General features: G+C 35.2%; 1 protein-coding gene across 2 annotated transcripts in view; it reads left to right on the top strand.

Annotated features, from left to right (window-relative positions):
• FAM135A (family with sequence similarity 135 member A) overlaps positions 1–21410 on the top strand; it is a 79544-nt gene that overhangs the window by 46124 nt on the left and 12010 nt on the right. Inside the window, exons 9-17 of one of the 2 annotated variants that reach the window (XM_036379563.2) lie at positions 234–387; positions 3181–3258; positions 5440–5489; positions 6761–6916; positions 12584–12657; positions 12949–13103; positions 13341–15645; positions 17647–17807; positions 19462–19553. In XM_036379563.2, the coding sequence (XP_036235456.1) occupies positions 234–387; positions 3181–3258; positions 5440–5489; positions 6761–6916; positions 12584–12657; positions 12949–13103; positions 13341–15645; positions 17647–17807; positions 19462–19553 (3225 nt within the window). The remainder of the gene's footprint in view (positions 1–233; positions 388–3180; positions 3259–5439; positions 5490–6760; positions 6917–12583; positions 12658–12948; positions 13104–13340; positions 15646–17646; positions 17808–19461; positions 19554–21410) is intronic. The other variant, XM_036379564.2, reaches the window with a different exon arrangement.

The raw sequence follows: 21410 nt of genomic DNA, 5'->3' as shown, positions 1-21410 counted from the left end.
AAAAGGGAAATGAGAAGAATTGTTCCAAGAGACTATGTTACCTGCTTCAGGAATGTACATATGGGAAGCTTACAATGTTAAGTGTTTGGCCTCCTTTTTTAATGTCTCGCAATCCATTGAAAATCACAAAAATCAAGTTTGTGAAAAGAGGCAATTGCTTATCTTTTTAGTCATTCTGCTAACACTTCATTTATTATACAAAATTAATATGTGCCTTTTCTTTTTTGTTCTAGGGTTGCAGTTTTGTTGTTTCAGAGTCTTTCCTCAGCCATGCTTATAATTTCCACTATACACTTTGTGCCACTTTGCTGCTTGCTTTCAAAGGGTTACATAGATATTTCATTACAATAACCAAGGATCTCCCCTCTTCTCACCGAATTGAACTGGGTATGTTCAATTTCATAAAACTTACCAATTTCTTATGAATGTTTATAAGACCTCTTCTAGATTAAACTGTCATTGATGGCATATCTCTTACATCTAAAATGTTTTTTGCTTAAACTGATCTGAAGTTTAATAACTGAAGAAAAACAAAGGAACAACTACTATCTCATCTCTAATAAAATAAGGAGATAACAGCTTAATCCATGGAAATATATATTTTTCTTCTTGGTTTTGATTTGCTCTTTTTTCAAATTACTGTGAGAAAGTTAGAGAAGCTCCTAATCCAAGTAGCACCTTGCACTTTTTTTGCTGTAAGGAAACATTGCATATTTGTACAAAAATCTAAATTCTGTAAGCTTTGAGGAGAATATTTCACTGAAAACTTACATGAAAATGACCTACAGGAAAAAAACTGCTGCTGGCTTAGTTTGTAGCTTAACCCTTTAAGCAGACTTAGTTGCCATGAAGACTTCTAGCTAACCACATGTGATAAAAGTAACTGCAAATGTATTACATGCAATGTATGGAAATGTACACATACATTCCTTTTCTGTAGAATGAAGATATATTAGAGAGCCTAACCTTGATTTGTGAACTAGAAGAGCAGTGGAAGTAAGAAAGGAAAATACATTGGCATTGTAAACAACAATTTAGACTTTTTCCTCAACAACCATATACTTCTTTTACTCATGTTCTACTAAAGATAAAAAAGATCGTTTGACATTTATATGGATTGTAGACAATACTTACTTTTTTTTGTATTGTTTAATTTTATCAGTGCAAAACTAAGCACAGTGAAACAGTAAGGTTAGTGATTAAGATATGAATGATATTTTAAAAATTTTATGTGGTCAGTTAGTGATTCAAAGAAAGAATGTTTCACTTCTGTATTACAAAATACAAAACTATTTGTCGTGGAAAAGAATTTAGGAAGCATGTTACAAATCTGTCCATAGAAAAATACTAGAAACGGAGGTGTTTTCTTTATAGAAGCAAAAATACTGCTACAGTTATTGCTATGCTTTTCTGCCAGTTATCTTAGTTTTGATAGGGAGGGAAACACCTTATTAAAGGAGTGACTCAACTTTTAGTTTTCCTTGTAAGGTGAACATATACTTTTTCTCAAACCATAGAATCAGAGGGTCACTTAGGTTGGAAAAGACTTCGAAAGATCATGAAGTCCAACAATTAAACCAGCAACATCATGTTCACCACTAAACCACATCTCCCAAGTGTCACATCCACATGCCTTTAGAATGCTTCCAGGGATGGTGACTCCACCACTTCCCTGAGCAGGCTGTTCCAATGCCTGACCACCCTTTCAGTGAAGAAATTGTTCCTAATATCCAATATAAGCCCCCTCTAGTACAACTTGAGACCATTTCCTCTTGTATCACTTGTTACCTGGGAGAAGAGGCTGACCCCCACCTGGCTGCACCTCCTTTCAGGCAGTTATAGAAGAGCCAGTAAGATCTCCCCTGAGCCTCCTCCTTTTCTCCAGGTTGAAGAACCCCAGCTCCCTTTGCTGCTCCTCACAGGACTTGTGCTCCAGACCCTTCACCAGCCTTGTTGCCCTTCTCTGATTTGCTTTACCAACTCAATATATTGAGTTTGATGGCACTATAGTTGTTCTAAGGATAGGCTTAGACTAAATCTTGATACCTAAATCTTTCAGATATGATTTTCAGTTCCCCTAAAATATTCCTTCAAAATATATATGTAATAGAAAAAAAGCTGCCATTGAGTTGCATACTGGCAATGCAATATTGGGTTGTATCTTTCAACCACATTGAAGTCACCAAAACCACTCATAAGCTTCAGTGGAACTTGAATCAGACCTTTTCTCATCTATATGGATAATTTAGCTTATTTTTAGGAATGTAGTTTTGAACAGAAATGCTCACAATAAATATCTGAAGAGAAAATTATAACTTAGATTTAACATTCATTGTACATAGTTTACTGACAGTTTGTTTCCTGTGGATTTAATTTTTTATTTTTATTTTTTAAGTCTCTGCTAGAATTACTTGGTTTTTTTTCATATTTATAGATATCTTTTTCATTTATTTTGGTTATTTTGTTTGTACATTGATTGGGACAATTGATATAATAAAAAAAACTAATAATGTAAGCTTTAATTATTACTCACATTTTGCTAATGAAAAATAGTACCTGCCATTAACACTAAGTTTTGGGATTTTTTTTTGTTAACTGCTGATGGATTTTAGAAACATATGTTTCTACTAAGTTTCTGTAAAGAAATTGAGGCTCACTGGACTTCACAAAGTACACAATTGTAATTTGCACTTTTTTTTTTTAATTTAAAGTAAATTAACTTTTTTATAGTGGGTATTTTATCTGTGAAGTTTAAATAGGCATTACAGAAAAGAATATCCAGTCCTGTTTAAACTTCAGAATCATCACTTTTTTATTTAAGATAAAATTATTCTCTCTTTAATTTTGTTTCTTCTGTTTGCTTTGCTATTTCTCTGTCATAAAATTTTAACACAAGGCACTGATTTTGCAGAAGCATGTGAAGACAGCTGTTAGACTCTATAACTGTCATTGAGCATTTAAATATTACTGGTTTCAGGAAATAAAAAACGCTGTCTTAATGTGTATCACAAGTGAAAATCTAGAAACTACACTAAAATGATTTGTTTTCATGTACTGATCTAACTGCACTAATTGCTAGGCTAGCAATAAGCTCTTTTACTAACTTTAAGGCAAATAATAAATCACAGGTGAAAAAAGGAGTGTAGTAACTAGTCATGTGTGTACAATCCCTGTAACTAGCCAAGGCCAGCATGCAGGTCCTTTATGAACGCCTTCTCAGAAGAAAATATCCACGAACCCAGAGAATCGCCTACCTAGGTATGTTTCCAAAGCAGGTGATATAATCCCTCAGATTTTTATTGATATTATCAAATATTATATTCTTATTAATGATATAAAATGTTACTCCTTTTGTAGAGAGAAACAATTTCAATATTCAGCCATAGCAAACATATGTTGAACTCTGAAGTCTGCAGAATTGAGCTACTAAATTTTAGGCTGATAAATAGATGATAAAATGAGACATCATTGCTGTTTTTTGGTATAGTGTTGTTCTACTTTACTAAACAAATATGAGTGAAAGTTCAGTCAGTCATCAACATTAAAATATAGCTTAAAATTATAGCTTCATTTAATGCAACACAGACTCATGATTTTTAGTTATTTAAAGATAATTAATACCGTTGTTTTCTGAGAAATCTTTCAGATTCCTTCTGAAATCTGGTATCCTTCTGGTATCTCAAGACTTAATTCTTTCAAACATTACCAAGGAATTATCAGTGTTTAGGGTGCATTTGTCCATATCTACATGGGCCAGTCCTCCCTCTGGAGCATCAGTGTAGGCTTGATGCTGGACAAAAGATTACAGAGCTCTTTAAGCACAAGGAATTTTCTGTTGGGAAAAGATAGAATAGCTGGTCACTACTTTAATCATCTATAAGTGTGTTTTGGTTTTAATATAAAAAGGAAACCAAACTGGTTTTTAGCAGAGCCAGCAAAATTGCATCAAATGTTTGCTGGGTTAACATTACTGCTATAGAATGTAAGTGCTTAAATTCCTTTTGTATTGTGTTAGCTCTACTCTGTCTTCTCTTTTTAATATAGCATTGGGGTATGAATATAGTTAGGGGTTTTCCATAATGATTTTAGATTTCAGGGTTTTAAATCTTGTTCCACAAGCCTGTTCTCAATTGAAGTGTGACAAACAAATAATCAGTATGGTTTCATAAGTAAACCATTTAATTTTTTCACTAATGGCAAGATTTGTGTGGCCATACCAAAACTAGTATTATAGCTTAAATTATTTTCACATGTTTTCAGAAAAATTATCATGAAGTGCTGTTTAGCAAAAGGTACATGTAGTTTCTTTAAACAAATTAAGTCAGCTTGTTTCTGAGAACATCATACATTTCTGCAATTTGTTTTTTTCCTCAGAACTCGTTTTGTGTGAGTTAATTTCTGTGGCATTAAGATCAAACCTAAGCATGATGAATGCTGTTAGTTCAAAATCAATATATACTTACCAAGTATAGGTGGCATAATTAGAGAGAAGTTGATATACACACTGTTGCTGTTCTATAAACCTTTGTTCATTATCCATACCCTGAAGTTACTGTTGGGGCTTTCAAGGCATATTTTGTTGCTGTGTGTTGTCAAGAAATATTCAGCATTTTTGTCCTTAATACTGTGTTTCAAAAATGAAATATAAATTCTTGTTACAGGCAATTTTAGGGTTTATTAATTGTTCCCTTATTACTCATACTTCAGATGCAGAAGGAAATTAAACATAATACCAAATTATTATTTTATTTATCAAATCCCCCAAAGTAAACAGGGCTGTTTAACAAGGAAAAATATCTTTGTGAAGGAATATATCTGTTCTCTTCATAAATGAGTGACTCAAAGTTCAGATCCAGTTTAAGCTGCCATACTGTGTTAGATTGATTTGCTCTGAACGTTGAGCTACTGAGAGATTGCTTAAAGAACAGTTTAATTTACTAAAGAAATTCCTCATACAACTAAAGATTTGTATTTATGTTCATGTATCTTGAAATTATATATCTTTAGAAAAATGATATGGGAATAAGGCTTCTCTAGAAAATCTGGTAGGAGAGGAATTGTATTACCTTGGTTTAAAATGATGACATTGCTGCTGAATAGCAGTGGATAATTTGAAAACTATATCATCTAAACTGCAGTATTTTCAAATTTAATTTTGAATAGAAAATTGTTGTCCTTGACAACGTGTCATGATAAGCAATCATGAAAATTGCAAATTTTTTTTCTTAATTATGTTCTGTCCTCAATCTCAGAAATTGCTATGACGAATTTTAATGGAAGTTTATAGTTTACTTAATAACTGTGGCACTTAATGTGGCTTCAAGTTTTATTTGATGAATTCTTTTTCATGTCTTAAAATTGTTTTGTGAGATAATTTGTTGTTTCACTCTGCAACTGAGAAAGTACATTACTCATGTGTATGTCCTCTCATCTTTCCAGAAAACATAGATGTAGAAATTCGTCTTACAGAATTGTGTGAAGAAGTCAAGGTACAGGGCTTTTTTTCATGTATTAAATAAGTGAAATAACTATGAAAGTAGAATGTGCTGATTTTATATGCTACTTGGGAATCAACTGTTTGTTTCAGGGATGACAGCATCTATGTTTTTTCTTGAAAGTTTATCCACCCTTTGCTGGCAAGTGGGCCCAGCTTGGAAGCTCACCTTTAGTTACTGCAGTAGTAGTATAACTGTAAGAAAGTGTAATGTGGCCTTTTAAAGGATGTAATTTGTATAACTGGAGACAAATTCAGCCCTGCTAGCTCTCTAAGGGCAACCAATAATCTTACTTTATGTATTAAAATAGTTTTTATATTTACGTAGCTTCTCTGAATTTGTTATTTTCTCCCTTAGCTTGCTACACATTTTCTGTTTTCTTCATTCTGTTTTGTACGATTCATATCAAAAGTTTCTCTTATTTCTCTTCTTATTGGTTAAGTTGGTGTTTCTATATTCCCAATCCTTTTTTCTACTAGCTCTGTAATATTGCTAGAGTTGGTTCTTTGCTATCTTTTCATTTTAATCCCTTTTCCTCAGTGCCTTATGGGCCTACAAGGGGTTTCTGAAAAACTGTGTTATTTTCTAAAATGGCAGGGAACATAAGTCTAGCTATCTACAATTGCTGTGGAACTGTATCACAGGATTACCTTATGCTGTAAAAAAAGCAAAACTTGTTTCACACCGAATTTGTCCTGGTGTGATCTGGTTCTAGGAGGGCTATGCTATAACACTGCTTCCTGGCCATGCATAAAATGTATGTAGATACATAGCATCTTATAAAGGTTATTGTGAGTAATAACTATTCTGAAATGGAGATATTGTTATTAAATTCTTATGATTTTATCAAAGTTGGACTAACATAGCAAGTGTCAATTTTTGGTTTCCTGATTCCTCTTCCTTTCAGGCACACAGGATTTTTATATGTTAGAAAATACAACAGTTGAACTCAGTTATCTTTGCCATAAGTGGAATTATTGCTTTAATTTTTGGACAGGAGTCCTAATTCTAAAAAAGCAATGGGATAATATTTAATACAACATAAAATAATCTATTACTGTTTTAACATAGATTTATCCATTGTCTTGGTTTGAGGAAACTCCAGGACATCCAGTTTTGATACTTAGTTTAAATGGTTCTCATTTGGAAGTTGCTTTTTAAATTAAAAATTCCCCCTAAGATAAAGTACACTTTTTTATTATTATTCCTGTGTGTACATTATGGTTTCATCAGTGAATGACATAAATATTTTTTCCTGACTTCAGAAAATGGAAAATCCTGATGAACTGGCAGAACTTATAAATATGAATCTTGCTCAGCTTTGCTCACTTCTGATGGCTCTCTGGGGGCAGTTTCTGGAGGTCATTACCTTACAAGAGGAGGTCACAGCTTTGCTAGCACAAGAGCATCACACATTAAGAGTAAGTATTGACCCAGAGACCTTCATATGCTTACTGGGACACATTGTTATGGCAATGTTTATCACAATGAGCCTCCAGATTACCATTTTTTCTATTTATATTTTGGAAAGCTGGTTAGAATTGTAAAGGGAGCTGTTCCATTTAATTTGTTACCTTGTATATAATGTATAATGTTGCTGGAATATAATGCATAAAACATATTATTTATGTTTATGAACCAAGTAATTCATTGTTCTTTTGAATAAGAAATGCAGTTCAGAAGACACATTGCAGGATGTGGAATAACATATATTTGTGCAGACTGATGTACTTTTCTGTGGGAGCCATGTCTTGTGCCCACCCTACATTTTACTTCTCTGTATTTAGGCTGCCTGCTTACATCATAAACAAAGTATATTTCTTTCTGAATTAAGGATTTATGATGTTAATAAGTTTTGAAAAGTCTTTTACATGGGAATTTGTAAAAGAAGTGTATGTGAAATGATCTGGCACGTGAGTGTGTGTGTGTGTGTAACCCATCTGTAGTGCTGTTGGTCTGTCTGTGGGTGTGTTGCTCTGGGCTCTCTGCAAGCAGAACCACAGCAGTGCCCTTCCCACAGTGAAATATAACCATGTATGGACTAAAGCATTACTCCTCCTTGATAAATCATTGTTTAGTGAGGAAATCGTGGTTGTGGAAATGGCCTGTTATGGAGAATAAATGCAATCTTTCAGAAAGAATGCAAAGGGTTTTATTAGTTTGATGTGCTAGCCATAAGAAAGGTGTCATTTTATTGTCTCTCTATGAATCTTACTTACCTTTCTGTGGGTTTTGTATAAATACTGGAATCCCTCAAGTTAAGGTATGAAACAAGAATACTGTTTCATTTAGCCTGCATTTGCATTCAGCTGCTGCTATGTTAGTGTTTGTAAAAATGTATATTTAATAAAACCAAAAGGAAGAAGTAATACATGAATTTTTACTGCTCCAGAAAAGACACTGCTAATTATTATGTATTTATCTTCTTAAATGTGGTTCTTTTAAAATCTGTGATGTTAGTTATCCTCCTTGGGTCATATATGCCTTAATTATTGAGTTTTCCTGCAATTGTTTTAGGGAGTATAAATCAAAGTATTTCACTATACTATAGGAATTGAGATATTGCACATATTAAAAGTATTTCAGTGATGCTTTCCAGTTTTACAAAAATTCAAATAGGAGTTCCCTTCCAATGAAAAAAAAATTAGTATCATTTGATTACACATCTGCATGCCTTGCATCATTATGACTTGCTGTTATGCTCACTCCTTTTGTTACCTGTCACTGTACTTTGCAGATACTCTATAATCAGTCAAAGACTGGAGAGGAGATGGAAGGCATGGGTAATCCTAAAATTACATTTTTATTTAGTGCCTGATAGCAGAAAGCAAGCAGGCTGACTCTGTAAGAATTGCATAATACAGCATTGAGAGGGGATTTTTACCTGAGCCAACTTAGAACCAACAATGTGATATTGCTTCATTTTTAAATGGACACTTCTTTTCTGCACTCCAAGATTATATGAGTTTGTGTGAATACTTTGCAAATACATGTAATTAAAATATATATAAGAAACCATTGCTCCACTGGGCTTTCCATGTGCAGTAGAGCAGGAACTCATAATCCATAAATTCAGTAAGCCTTTAAATGAAAGAAATGCTAAATTTCAGCCTTTTCTAAGACTGTGTTCAGTTGTTGGTTTTGGACCTTGTTTTGCAGTGCTTAGTATAATAAATTATAACTTTTATTAATAATATCTTGAGAATTTATATTCAGAGGGATTGTATAAACATACCTCAGGAAATCTACATTGATGAGCATGTTCCACTGGAGCCATTATCTGCACATACCAAGTGATGCAGATTTTTTGGTTATTGGATTTAATTGACATTTAAAAGATGATCTACTAATTCTTCTATTTGGAGAATAATGTTGACATTTAGAGTCATGGAATTGTTAGGGTTGGAAAAAAAGACCTTTAAGGTCAAGTCAAACTATCAACCCAGCACCACCACATTCAGCACTAAACCAGATACCCGTGTGCCATATCCAGATGTATTTTGAACACTCCCACAGATGGTGGTTCCACCACTTCCCTGGGCAATCTGTTCCAACACTTAACAACTCCTTCTGTGAAAAAAAAATCCTAATATCCAACCTAGACCTCCCCAGCACAACTTAAGGCTATTTCTTCTTATCTTTTCACCTGGGACTTGGAAGAAGAGACCAATTCCCACCTGGCTACAACCTCCTTTCAGGTAGTTGTAGAGAGTAATGAAGTCTCCCCTGAGCCTCCATTTCTCCAGGCTAAAGGTGACCCACTAATTCTCCTCTTAAGGGACTTAACCTGTCCTTCCTGGAATAAGAAACCTTTTTATTTTGGAAATGGATACTTTGATGTGTTTGCTACTGGATGCTAAATCTCATTTTATCTTTTCTTCTTGCAATATTTCCAGACTATACCTTCCACAGGAAATTTCCCACTGGGTCTATTTATTAATGAACCCTTTTAGGGAGTGATTGCCTGAGTGGTTAAGATATTTGTGTTGAAATATCCCTAGAAAGACCTGCCCACCTATATTTGGTCAAATGACTTTCCCCGTCTTTGCACAGATGCTTATAAACCAGGTATAAACTGGTTTATAAACTCTTTCTGCTGAAAAGTTGTTCATGTATTGAAATCATTATTTTAATAATTTTACTTACGTTTACTCTAGTGTTTCACTATTTAACTACTTTCAAATACTTGGAAAAGCACTACATTAAAAAGTGAGGAATACTTTAAAATTGAACATCCATCTACTACATGGATCATACTGATCAACCTGATAAGGTTTACAAATGTATTTTATTGAAAAAAACTGCTCAGAATGTTATTTTATATTACAAAACATTTGAACACTAAACTAGTTTATCTCTTTATTCTGTAGTGACATCTTCTGGTAGGTCTGAATATAGTCTTCCAAAATTATTTTTTTCAGTTTGATTAGTCCTAAAATAGGGAGCTGTTAACTAAGACCTCTGACTGCTATTTGTAAATATGCAGACACACAATATGTATTCCACAGCAGTTTTTATACACAGTTCTTCTGTTTCCATTGGGAGGACCATAAAAACCATGCCTCTGGGAAGTCTAGAGATTAGGAGTAGCAGCTGCAATTTCCTCCTGCAAAGTCCTTGTGGAGTCAGCTCCAGTCAGTGGTTCCTGCATCATTAGCAGAGCTGGCAGTCACTCTGGTTCTGCAGAGCCTGGTTAACAGTGTCCTAGCAAATGCCTCAGTCCTTCAGTAAGTTAAGCACCTATTAAACATAATAAACTACTGTTGATTGGGGCTCTTTTCTCTCATTAATAAGGACTTATGTGCTTTAGGAGCTTGCTTTCAACTAATTTTATACTGTTGCTATTCTATGTGGAGCTGTCTGGAGCTGGTATTGAGATTTTCTTCAGAAGCACTGGAATTACTTAACTACAAATGGGATTTATTGCAAATTAATTGCCTTTATCTTCCATGGGAGAGAGTGTGTAGTATTCTAAAGATCTACTAGCCATAGAACTCCAGTTACTTTATGTGGTGAAGTGCTCACATGTAAACTCAAAACTACCTTGCTTGCTTCCTGGGAAACATCTGTGTGCCCTTTTCTTGATACATACCACAGACATCTACTAATTTGGCACTGTTCCTGTAACTATTACCTGGTTGATTAGGATCTTTAATTAATTTTTCAATTGCTTAATTTAAAGTGATTGTGTCCACTCTTCATGATCAATTGTTCTAAAATCTAGCTTTTAAGCAGTAAAATTATCTGTTAAGTCTATTGTATAACAATCCCTCCTTCCTGGGGGAAGAGGTGGGGATTGTCTCTGAAAAAAATCATGTATTTGCAAGATAGATGTCTGTTTAGAAAAGCCAGGGGAAAATGCAGCAAATTACTTGGGAATATCAATTCTCTTTCCACATGTGTCTGTATAAACTCATAACAACAAATTCTGAAAGAAAGCAAATTGAGTTCTGGCAAGAGTGGAAGTTGCATTTACAAGTAACTGTTGAATTGTGTGCTTTCTTTTTACTTCAAAGCATTTTCCATGACTATTCAGAGATGATGTTATGACTAAGATTAATTTCAGGTAATACAGTACAATAAATTCTGGGAGGTTGGGACAGGACTTTCAGTTTCTATTGCAAGTTAGAGATTGGGGGTAAAAATGTTTGTGATTTGGGATTGGTTTTTTTCTTTAGCACCTTGGAAAAATTTTTCCTCAGTTCTTGTATTAAGAAAACAAAAAGGTGTAGAAGCTACAGAACTTAATCCAAGTGGTTCTCTCTAAAAGTATAGTGGGAAGTGTATCAGGAGGGAAAATAAACTCCCATGCAAGTGCTTATCTCTGAACAAAATTAATGTGGTCCTGAAAGTCTGATATTTGCCAGTTCATGGACAAGATTTTCAGAGAGCCATGTTTGTGCTCAGGGTGGGGGCAGATGCTGGGTGAAGCTGAGTGAGAGAGCTGAGGGAACTATGCTGGGTCTTCACACTTGTTGCCAGTTTCACACTGAAAACTCCCACAGTCTGTTCAGGAAGTACCATCATTTAAGGGGAAGACACAGAGTATACTGAAATAATAAAGGTGTAGGAGGTCAGGAAGTGCTTGATAAATTATTGATTTGGTAGACTAACATGTAATTCTCTAAGTGGGATAGAAATTTTGTTTAAATTGATACAACCAAATTAACGTTAACGAACAAGCTGTTGCCAACAACCATTGCACAGCACATTCTCTTTGGTTTGCTTTTTTTAGATGCAGGTAATTTGGCAGTTGCAAAAATAAAATGCATATTGATTGAATTAATATTTATGTAGAATATTGGAAATGTGAGAAATCTTGTACAAAACCTTTGGGGTTTCTAGATACTACATTTTCAGTACATTGATTATGTTTTCAATTGCAGCAAATTGCTGTATAATTCACATTCTCTATTTTAGCCAGTATTTGATGGTAAAATATTGATGGTTTAACACATTTGATGGTAAAAAAATATACTCCCATGTGTTAAAAAATATCACTTCAGTATTTTTTATTGACCTCAAACATACAATTAAGTCTTTAATACAGTGCTTATAATTGATATACATTCTGTTGCTGTCTTCATCATTTCCAGCTGAAATCTTTGCAAAGAAAAGATTCTTTTGCACAGTAGTTTACTGTGGGCTAGAGGATACTTACAGAAAGTTTCAAACACTCCTCTACATTTTGAGACGGCAGAATATCTAATGGGTTTCTGCTTCTGAAGGTAATACTCAGGCTCATTCAGAAGTGGGAATTGAAGAGCAATTTCCTTTCTTTGAATTGAAAATTCCAATAGTATTTTTGTGCATTATCATTTGAACCTGATTTGGATGATTGATTTATTGGAAATAAAATTTTCAGCAGGCAGTTGAGTCTAATAGAATTCCCAGTTATCCAGAGCACAAATTAAAATTGTTTCAGTCGCTAATCTTGTCTGTGTCACCCATCCAGAATGAACAACTGAAAAAAAAAGTAACTGTTGTATTTTACATACAAATGATACATTGATGCATAGGAATGCTGGTGGATTTTTAAAAATTATTTGTAAGGTAAAGTAAGCTCTACCTTCATTTGGATCTTGCAGGTGCGCAGATTTGCTGAAGCATTCTTTTGCTTTGAGCATCCAAGGCAAGCTGCTCTTGCCTTTCAAGAACTACAGTGAGTAGCCTTTGAAATTGCACAGTATATAGCATGTAGTACTGTTACTGTATAGTTTATGTTGTGTAGAAGTAGCATTGCAGAAATACATAAGAAATTAATGAGAAACTTTTGTTCTCAATATAGATTTAAAGTAGTGGTAGTTATGTAAGAAGTTATTAAATAATCAAGCTATTAATAGTTAATTAGTAGAAAATCTTCTACTAAAATGAATTAAACTGTTGGTAATTTCTGTTAATGTGAAAATAAATAGTTCTGTTTTTTTCATGGAGGACTGCTTCCTTTTTTCAGCGCTCAAAGTCATCTACAGGTGTGTGCAGCTATCAAAAACATTTCCTTCTGCAGTTCTCTTCCACCCCTCCCTATTGAATGCAGTGAACTAGATGGAGATATGAACTCCTTGCCTATTATCTTTGAAGATCGGTATTTAGATTCAATTACTGAAGGTAAATACAGCTCACAGTACAATTTCCTTTCAAGGAAATAAGCAAAATTATGTAAAACTCTAGTATTTTTTATAAATTTCTTGCTGGCTTTAAAGAACTACATTTATTTGATAGAATATGGGGTTTTAAGTTTTGAGGATGTGTAAAATTCTATAATTGCTAGTGTGTTATAGCATTACTTATCTGCATAATTTTATTGTAAACATACTTTCTCTTTTCCCCCTTTTTCTGTGAAAGATTTGGATGTACCCTGGTTGGTCGCTCAGAGTGTTCCAAGGGCAGAGTCCAATAAACTGGATAAATTAGAAGCTGAAGAAGGTTTTGTTGCTGGTTTTAGTAGCCCAGAACTAAAATTGAAACCTGCTGGTGCCTCCGTCTTTTGGCATTCAGAAGCTGAAAAGATGCTAACAAAAACCTTCAAAGGGAAAAATGAAGATACAAATAAATCCAAAGCTAAGGTTGCTAAGCTCATAAAAACAATGAAAGCTGAAAACACCAAAAAAGTCGTAAAACAGAACTCAAAGGACTCTGTGGTGTTAGTAGGATACAAATGTTTGATAAGTGCAGCACTGGAAAATGCCTGTCGAAGGTTAGATGGCGAGCCTTCGTACAGTGCTAACGAAGGGCTGGACCCTGGAGTAAGTGGAATTCCTTGTGATACAAAGGCCTGCATCAGGCAAATAACTCGAAGAGACCTTCCATTGATGCCATATGATGAAATGGCTGTCAAGACTGAAGGTGACCAACCAGGTCCAAGTAGTCCTGTGCACTGTGAAAATGAGGCTATTTTTGATAGACTGACCATCTCCCAGACAGGTTCTGGAACTGTTCAAGCAGATGGTGCTTTACAACACAGAGGTACGCTTGAAGATTGTCATGGAGGTCAACCAGCTTCCTCAGGAGTCAGGACAACTGAGGTCAAAGCAAGTAATAAGAATCTTTATGAAGAGGAGAAAGGAGCGGCTCACACTGGATTGTGGGCTAAGTTTCCGCAAGATGAAGAGCAGAAAGAGAATTTGTTGACACCCAATATTCAGTCTTCAGGATCTGGAAACAAATTGAATTTGGGAGAGCAGGACCCCATGCTTGAAAAGGAAGAGGTGCATGAGAGAAACTGTCAGCATACCAGTGACATCTTGACAAAAATGAAAAGCAATCCACCTACTCTTTCAGCAAAAGAAAGTCAAATCTCTGCAAGTGGAGACATGACTAAATTACCAGATGTTAGTGTGACGTATGCCTCTTCTAGATTTTCAGATTCAGGTGTAGAAAGTGAACCAAGTTCTTTTGCAACTCACCCCAACCCTGATCATGTTTTTGAAAATGTTCATGGACAAAGTGCACATAATGGTGAGAGAGCATTTCCTCAGCCTTTACTAAAACCAGATTGTGCAATAAAAAATACAATCGAAAGCCATTGCACTGAGAGTACAAGTGCTGTAAGTGAAATACAGTCATCCCTAACATCCATAAATTCACTTCCTTCAGATGATGATGAGCTGTCACCTGATGAGAATTCAAAAATATCTGTTGTACCTGAATGCCAGCTAAGTGACAGCAAAACAGTATTGGATCTAGGAGCAATTGACTTGACAAAATGTGATGACAGTAAAACATCAAACACCAATTTGCAGCAACAGCTTGTTGTGTGTTCAGGGCACTTGGATAACAAAACTCCGTCTATACATTCCTCACTCTCAGGAAAAAAAGATTTGTTACACTTGGTTGTTTCAGATGAGGACACGCCTACAGATGTGGAAAGTTACAGCCCACAAACAGGCCCTGGCACAACCTGCAAGGACCCTCAGGACCTTGAAAGGCCTCCTAGAGCTACAGAAGAAACAGTTAAGTTGTATTTGGAAACAACTTGTATGGGTGAGCCATCTGCTGTTTCAGGTTCTTCATCTGTAAATGCAGCAGTTAAAAAAACAAACAAAGGAAAACATAATGAGCCCTTACAACTAAAGGGCACAACTGAAGAACTGTCAGGAGCTAAAAGTGAAACTGGTACAGATAATCCTTCTCCAACTGGTAGTGCTGACATGGTAAAGCAAGGGCTTGTTGAAAACTATTTTGGCTCTCAAAGCAGCGCAGATATTTCAGATATTTGGCCTATGAACAAGAGTAATCCTGTTAGCCCTCAAAAGGAAGCATATGAAAAACAAATTATTTGTTCTTCCCAAGAAGAAGAGGAAGAAGAGGAGGATCAAGAAATGATTGAAAATGGGTATTATGAAGAAACCGATTATAGTATATTAGATGGAGCATGCAGTGCTGACCAGGATCATGGCTTAGCAGGAGAGAGAGTCCTGAGATCTGAAATGATTGACAGTGGACACCTGCAAGACATAATGACTGTGCCCCCTGTCTGTACTCCTGGCTGTTTGTCTTTCCCTTCTTCTCTAAGAGACTCTCCCTGCAATGTTACCTCTTCTTCAAAGAATAAATCTGATGCAATTACACAACAGCCAGGCAGCACATCCTACAGCTCAGCTTCAGCTGTTTCCTGGTATGAAAGCTCCCCAAAACCTCAAATGTTAGCGTAAGTGATTGTTTTAAAACAAGCTTTTTACTTTTAGAAATTATGTTAATATAATAGAGAAGGGGAAAAGAAGCATGGTTGGGCTTCTGGGTAGAATGCCCCAGAACTGTGGCTTGTGGATTCAGCATGCCCAAGTAACAGCTTGTTCTAGATGTTGAGATAAAAAGTGTCTTAGCACTACACTTCTATGAGTTATCTTGTAATTTCATGTGGTTTTAAAAACAAGCAAAACAGGATTTTTCTTTGTTATGTTTAAAAAATAATCATCCAGCTGAAGAATGATGTTGTAAAAATGTTATGCTATTGAGCATAAAAATGATGTTTTATGAAATAGGAATTGTTAAAATAGCTAGCTTGGCAAAATATGCTTTGGCTTTAAAAGCATAAGTTCAAAAAACATTGTGTAACTGGTTGTCCATCAGATTAGTTAAGTGAAGCAAATGTGTAATGCAAGCTATGGTAATGGCCTTATTTTTAAATCTTAACTTCAAATATCAAAAATGTAACACCTCAGAGACCATAGTGCTCTAAATTACACTGCAGTTTGGAGACCAGGAAAGCCAAATTTAGAGGAATGTCAGGGATCCCAGATTGTACCTCTTCTTGCTGTAAACATAGGAGTTTCCCTGATAAACTCCTGCTGCTAAATAAACATGTGAAGTAGCAGTTTATGTGTTGTATTGGAAGTAAAATGTTGCTATGAGAGAAAATTTAAAAGAGAGGTAGAAACAAATGCTGAGCAGGTGGAAGAGATAGAAGACCAGATAGTTTGTGAAAAGCAGCTTGAGAACAGAAAGGAGTAAGCAGTCAGGTGGAGGAAAACAGGTTAGAAGTGGCCAGAAAAGTAGCTTCTGAAATGCTGTATGGTGGTACTGGTGTGCAATGGGAAAGATGAAGAGCAGAGACTATTCAGGCTGTTCTGTAACAATAAAAGGGAGCTTGGAATAAAATCAAGGACTTGGCTGTAGAAAAGCAGAGTCTCCTGGAATATGAGATAACTGTGAATCCAGAGGGTATGGTCTGCTCCATAAAGAACCACCCTTGGTGTGTTCAGAAAACATGCCTTGAGTACAAACTCAAGTAGCTTCTGTTGCAGAGTGATAAGAGCAGCTGTCAGCAGTGGTTTCTGTTCAGGCTGACTTCATTGAGGCCTCCTCCTGCCAGTTAGTGAGAAAGGAGCTAAAGATAAAGCAGGGAAAACAGAGAACAAAAGGTAGAATGGGAGGGAAACAGTGAACAGGCAGAAGAGGATGGGGTACAGCATGACACCGTGAGGGATCATGCAGAACAGATGGATTAAGGAAGCATAGGAAAGCATAAAGCTTTATGTGCTGCAGGGAAACTGATATGCAATTAGGAAGGCCATGCACAAAAACTAAGCAAAGTGGAAGAAAGGGAGGAAGAAACCCAAGGAGCTCCTAGTATGTGAGGATCTCAGCTATTAAAAACCTTATAGTGTATGCCTTCATGGAGTAGGTAAAAGATCAGAAGTCTGGATCTGGGTGTTTTGGAAGCAAGTGTCAGTTTTTCAGCCTACCTCAGGAACCTCATGGTGAGACATTACAGCACTACTCCAGCTCTCTTCTGACCTAAGAAATAGGCTTGGCAAGAATTATCAAAAGTCAGTGAAAATCTTAATCGTGACTTCCAATAGGTTATAATTTCTATGATTTTTTTATTGTGTGGAAACAAAGCTGTTGCTTGCTTAAGACCACAATGAACACATCATTAGTGGTTTCAGAAATACTTGAGAGTTTGCAAAGATGAGAAGAGAGTAGAACTTGAGATATGGTTTTTGTTACAGAGGAAAAGGGGCTGTAGGAATCTGCAGTAAAAATGTTCTGAGGAAATGGCTTATTTTGTGAAAATAGTAATTTGATAAATATATTTTCCTTTGTATTAATTACATAGAATACAAAGCAAAATGACAGTAGAAAACTGTATCTTGGAAGACCCCACATTTATCTATAGTAAATGTATAATAAGTATTTTTTGTTCCAGTTTCCTACAGGCTAAAGAAGAATTGAGGCAACTTAAACTTCCTGGATTTATGTATAGTGATGTTTTCAAACTGGCTTCTTCAATACCTTATTTCAGTATGGAAGATGATGAGTGTTCAGAAGAAGGAGTACATCTTATAGTTTGTGTCCATGGCCTAGATGGTATGCTGGGAAATGTGATATTGTACAAGAGAGCAGTTGAGATTACCAGTGAGATTTCGCTTTGGTCATTCAAATTCTGAACTGAACACCTGAAATAGGTTCAGTGGAGGGAAACGGGAATCTGACATTGTACTGCTACATTTGACAATGTGTTCCATAAAATCTTTTTAATTAAGAATTTTCTGTCTTTAATAAAACTTCCCTGCACATAAATCTGTTTAATGCTGTGGTTCGCATCAGGTGCATCTTTCAGTTTTTTGTCGTAAAGGAATTTGTCCATGTTGTGGTATTAGAATGGAGTTACTGACAAAACTGTTTTCTTTATAATTGCTGTCTTGTCAAGAAAAATGAAATATCTGTATCTTGTTAGGAAAAAGAAATAGTACATGTTAAAAACACAGTCAAGTGTTTATGAAGTTTTAAAAGGTTAAGTCACTGAATCACAGTGTAGTTGAGGGTGAAGGGGATCACTGAAAATTGTCTCATTCAACTTCCTTGCTCAGAGCAGAGTCTACAGCAGATTGCCCAGGATGCAACCCACCTAGGGTTTTGAATATTTCCAAGGACAAAGATTCTACTTTGGTAGAAGTGAGAAAAACATCTTTTTAATTGAAAGGGTTATAAAAGTTTAAGTAGCTTGAATATATTAATCTGCTTTTAGTTCAAAGCATAAATGTATATTAAGAAACAATAGCCCCTCTAGCTTTTGTGCATTTTTGAGACACTTCTTAAATTAACAATGTAAGGAAACACAAGAGGGCAGTAGAATAGAGTATTGGACTGCACCGACACTGCACAGGCACCTTCTTCATTTTTCAAATTCCTAAGTTAAAAAAATAAAATAACAGCATAGTTTTTCTTTCCTCATTTGGGGAGAAAGCAACCTTTGTTAAGTACTTTTAAAAACAGGACTCAGAGGTATTCCCTCTTACTAGTGTAGATATTCTCATGCTATTGCATGTAGAAGCAGCACAAAAGTTAACTTGACCAAGAAGCCTGTTGTTAAAAAAACATGTGTTTGAAGCCTTAGGAAAGTCCACATGGTTAGAATTTTCTTATGAAATGGCGAGCTTATACAAGCTATTTCCTATAAATGACAGATGTAAATAAAAATCCTGAAGGCAAAAAAGGCTACCCTTTCTTCAAAAACATCCATGACTACTGATGTGGAAAAATCTTCAGGATGCTAGTTAAACTAGCATTTGTTGTTTTGGGTACCACAGTATCTAAAAGTACCTTTATCTGCTGATAGTTCACTCTGCCTTTTCATTTTATGAAATACTCCTTCACTGAATTCTTTAAGCTCACTTTGAGTTCTTTAAATTGCTTTATCAAAATTAATTATGTTTCCAAGAATGTAATATTCACAGTGCTATGTATCAGTTGGAGGCTAAGACAGAATCAAACAAGACTTCCTACATCCTTGCTTTTTTAAAAGTGTTTGCATCAAATGTCATTTTCATATACCATTTTGTCACTTAATTTGACATTGTAGTTTATCTTTCAAAGTCTTACTGAATTTTAATTAGGGCTCAGGCTATAATTAACTGTGTTTAAATATAAAGCTGTGCCAGAGATTGATTTCAGTATTCTGAGTGCTTTTATTGCAAGTTAACTTTGCAGAATCCAACTCTTGATTGCTTTTCTTTTGAAGGTAACAGCGCAGATCTAAGATTAGTGAAGACTTACATTGAGCTAGGGCTGCCTGGAGGAAGAATTGAATTTCTTATGTCTGAAAGGAATCAGGTATTTGCCAACTAAAAAAGAATTTTTGTAAAACTATGAACAGTGTAAGCCTTCAGAGATGTTTATTTAATTGCACTACTGTGATTACCACATTTTGTGTATTTTTATTGTATTCTCACAGAATCCATGATTTGATCTGTGCCTTGTGTCAAAGTAATTACAAAATCTTGTATGGTATTGAAGGTAAATATTTTAAGGGGTAACATTTGTGACTACCAATTTGTTGTGTGTACTGTGTCTCCTAAGTTCTCAGCATAAGCAGTTTGGATTGTGGATAAAATATGCTCAATACTAGTGGTAAAAATGGTAATAGTGAAAACTGATGTGGCAAGAGGGGAGATGTGTTATTTCAGAGTATCTGAGAAATACAAAATTCCTGCTGCTTTTTTCTTTTTGTCAGCATTCTGCAAGATCTACATCATAACACTGAACAAATATCAAATTACCTCTTGTGTTAAACTTTTGTGAATTTTATTATTTTCTTATGAATTAAACTTGCCAAAGCACAAAAGACCAATTTTTACTTTTTGTCTGTGTGTATGTGTGTATTACATATTGTATTAGACATACTTCAGAGATGAACTAGAACAAAGTCTTGTCAGTGGCTCAAACAAAAGCTTCATTAAGTGCACTAGCATTTTGCTGGCAGTAGCTGCTGGGATGCTTTGTGAAACAGGCTGGACAGGCACCAAGCCAGGCTTTTTCTTCTCTAGCCCTATAGTTTGTGTCAGTCAGCAGCTGTGAGACTTTCTGATTTGTGGATTCCACTGAGACCAATGAGCCTAATAGTTGCTGACAGACTTTTTCTCCTTAATGTTGGCTGATTCTTTTTGAATCTTTTTACTTCTGTATCCATAGCATACAGTTGAGATTTATTCTGTGGTTTGTATACATTAGTAATTCACTTGCAAACAAGGAAATTGAAGTAATTTACCTTACAGTTTGTTTTGGAAAAAATACTTGATAATCATTCCTCATTCACTGCTTCAGTTTTTATAGAATTTTTTTTCACATATTTTATAAACAAGTACAATTTCTCTCTCAAGAGGCAACTGAAGAAACTTAGTCCATTTATTATTTCTTACAATTAGATGTGAAAAGTTTCTGTTCTTCCATGGTACCCTTCCTGGCCCACTTGAAACTTCTTGTCATTTAAATTGAATGATCAGAACTAGACAGGGAATTTAAGATGCTTTTTGCACTACAGACTGACAAAATGCTATATTGCTATTTTCTTTCCTTGCTTTCCTAACATGCTGATTATATGCAACACAGACATGTAGATTATTGTTTGCATATACAGTTAGGGGTGGTTTTCTCTGTGTAACATTTGTTTGCATTTCTTGCCATTTTATCACCCAGGCATGCAGTACTGTAAGATTCTTGTGAAATTCTGGTTGGTTCTAGATTTGACTACTCTGAATATTTAGTTTTGTCTACAAACTGATTTTTCATCTCCTTCTTTCCTTTCCCAGATCATGTACCAATATGTTGAACACTACAGATTTTAGCATAGATCCTTTGGAACTTGTGTTGAAAAGTGCTAGGCAGGCTTTGCCTATCTCTTGCAATTTCTTACTGCTGATCATTGGGGAGAATCAGCTATGAACTGAGGAAAAGGCCTTAAGGATTTTGTTTGTTTGTTTCATTTTGAATAACTGGTATTACTGTAGACTGCTGTTGCAGTAATTAACTCATCTTTATTTCATGGGCAGTGTGATATAATTCTGAATATGCAGCTTGGTTCTGTTTCACTAGAGCTAATCTTAAGTGTAGAGAACAGCTTAGAAGTAAGGCTGGGTGTATAATGTTAAGATTTGTTTTGGTGTTTTAAAAGAAAGTAGTCTTACAGTAAAA

This window comes from Molothrus ater, chromosome 3 (genome assembly GCF_012460135.2).
Source record: "Molothrus ater isolate BHLD 08-10-18 breed brown headed cowbird chromosome 3, BPBGC_Mater_1.1, whole genome shotgun sequence".
In the NCBI taxonomy this organism is placed as follows: domain Eukaryota; kingdom Metazoa; phylum Chordata; class Aves; order Passeriformes; family Icteridae; genus Molothrus; species Molothrus ater.
This window is presented reverse-complemented; position numbering and strand designations above follow the sequence as displayed.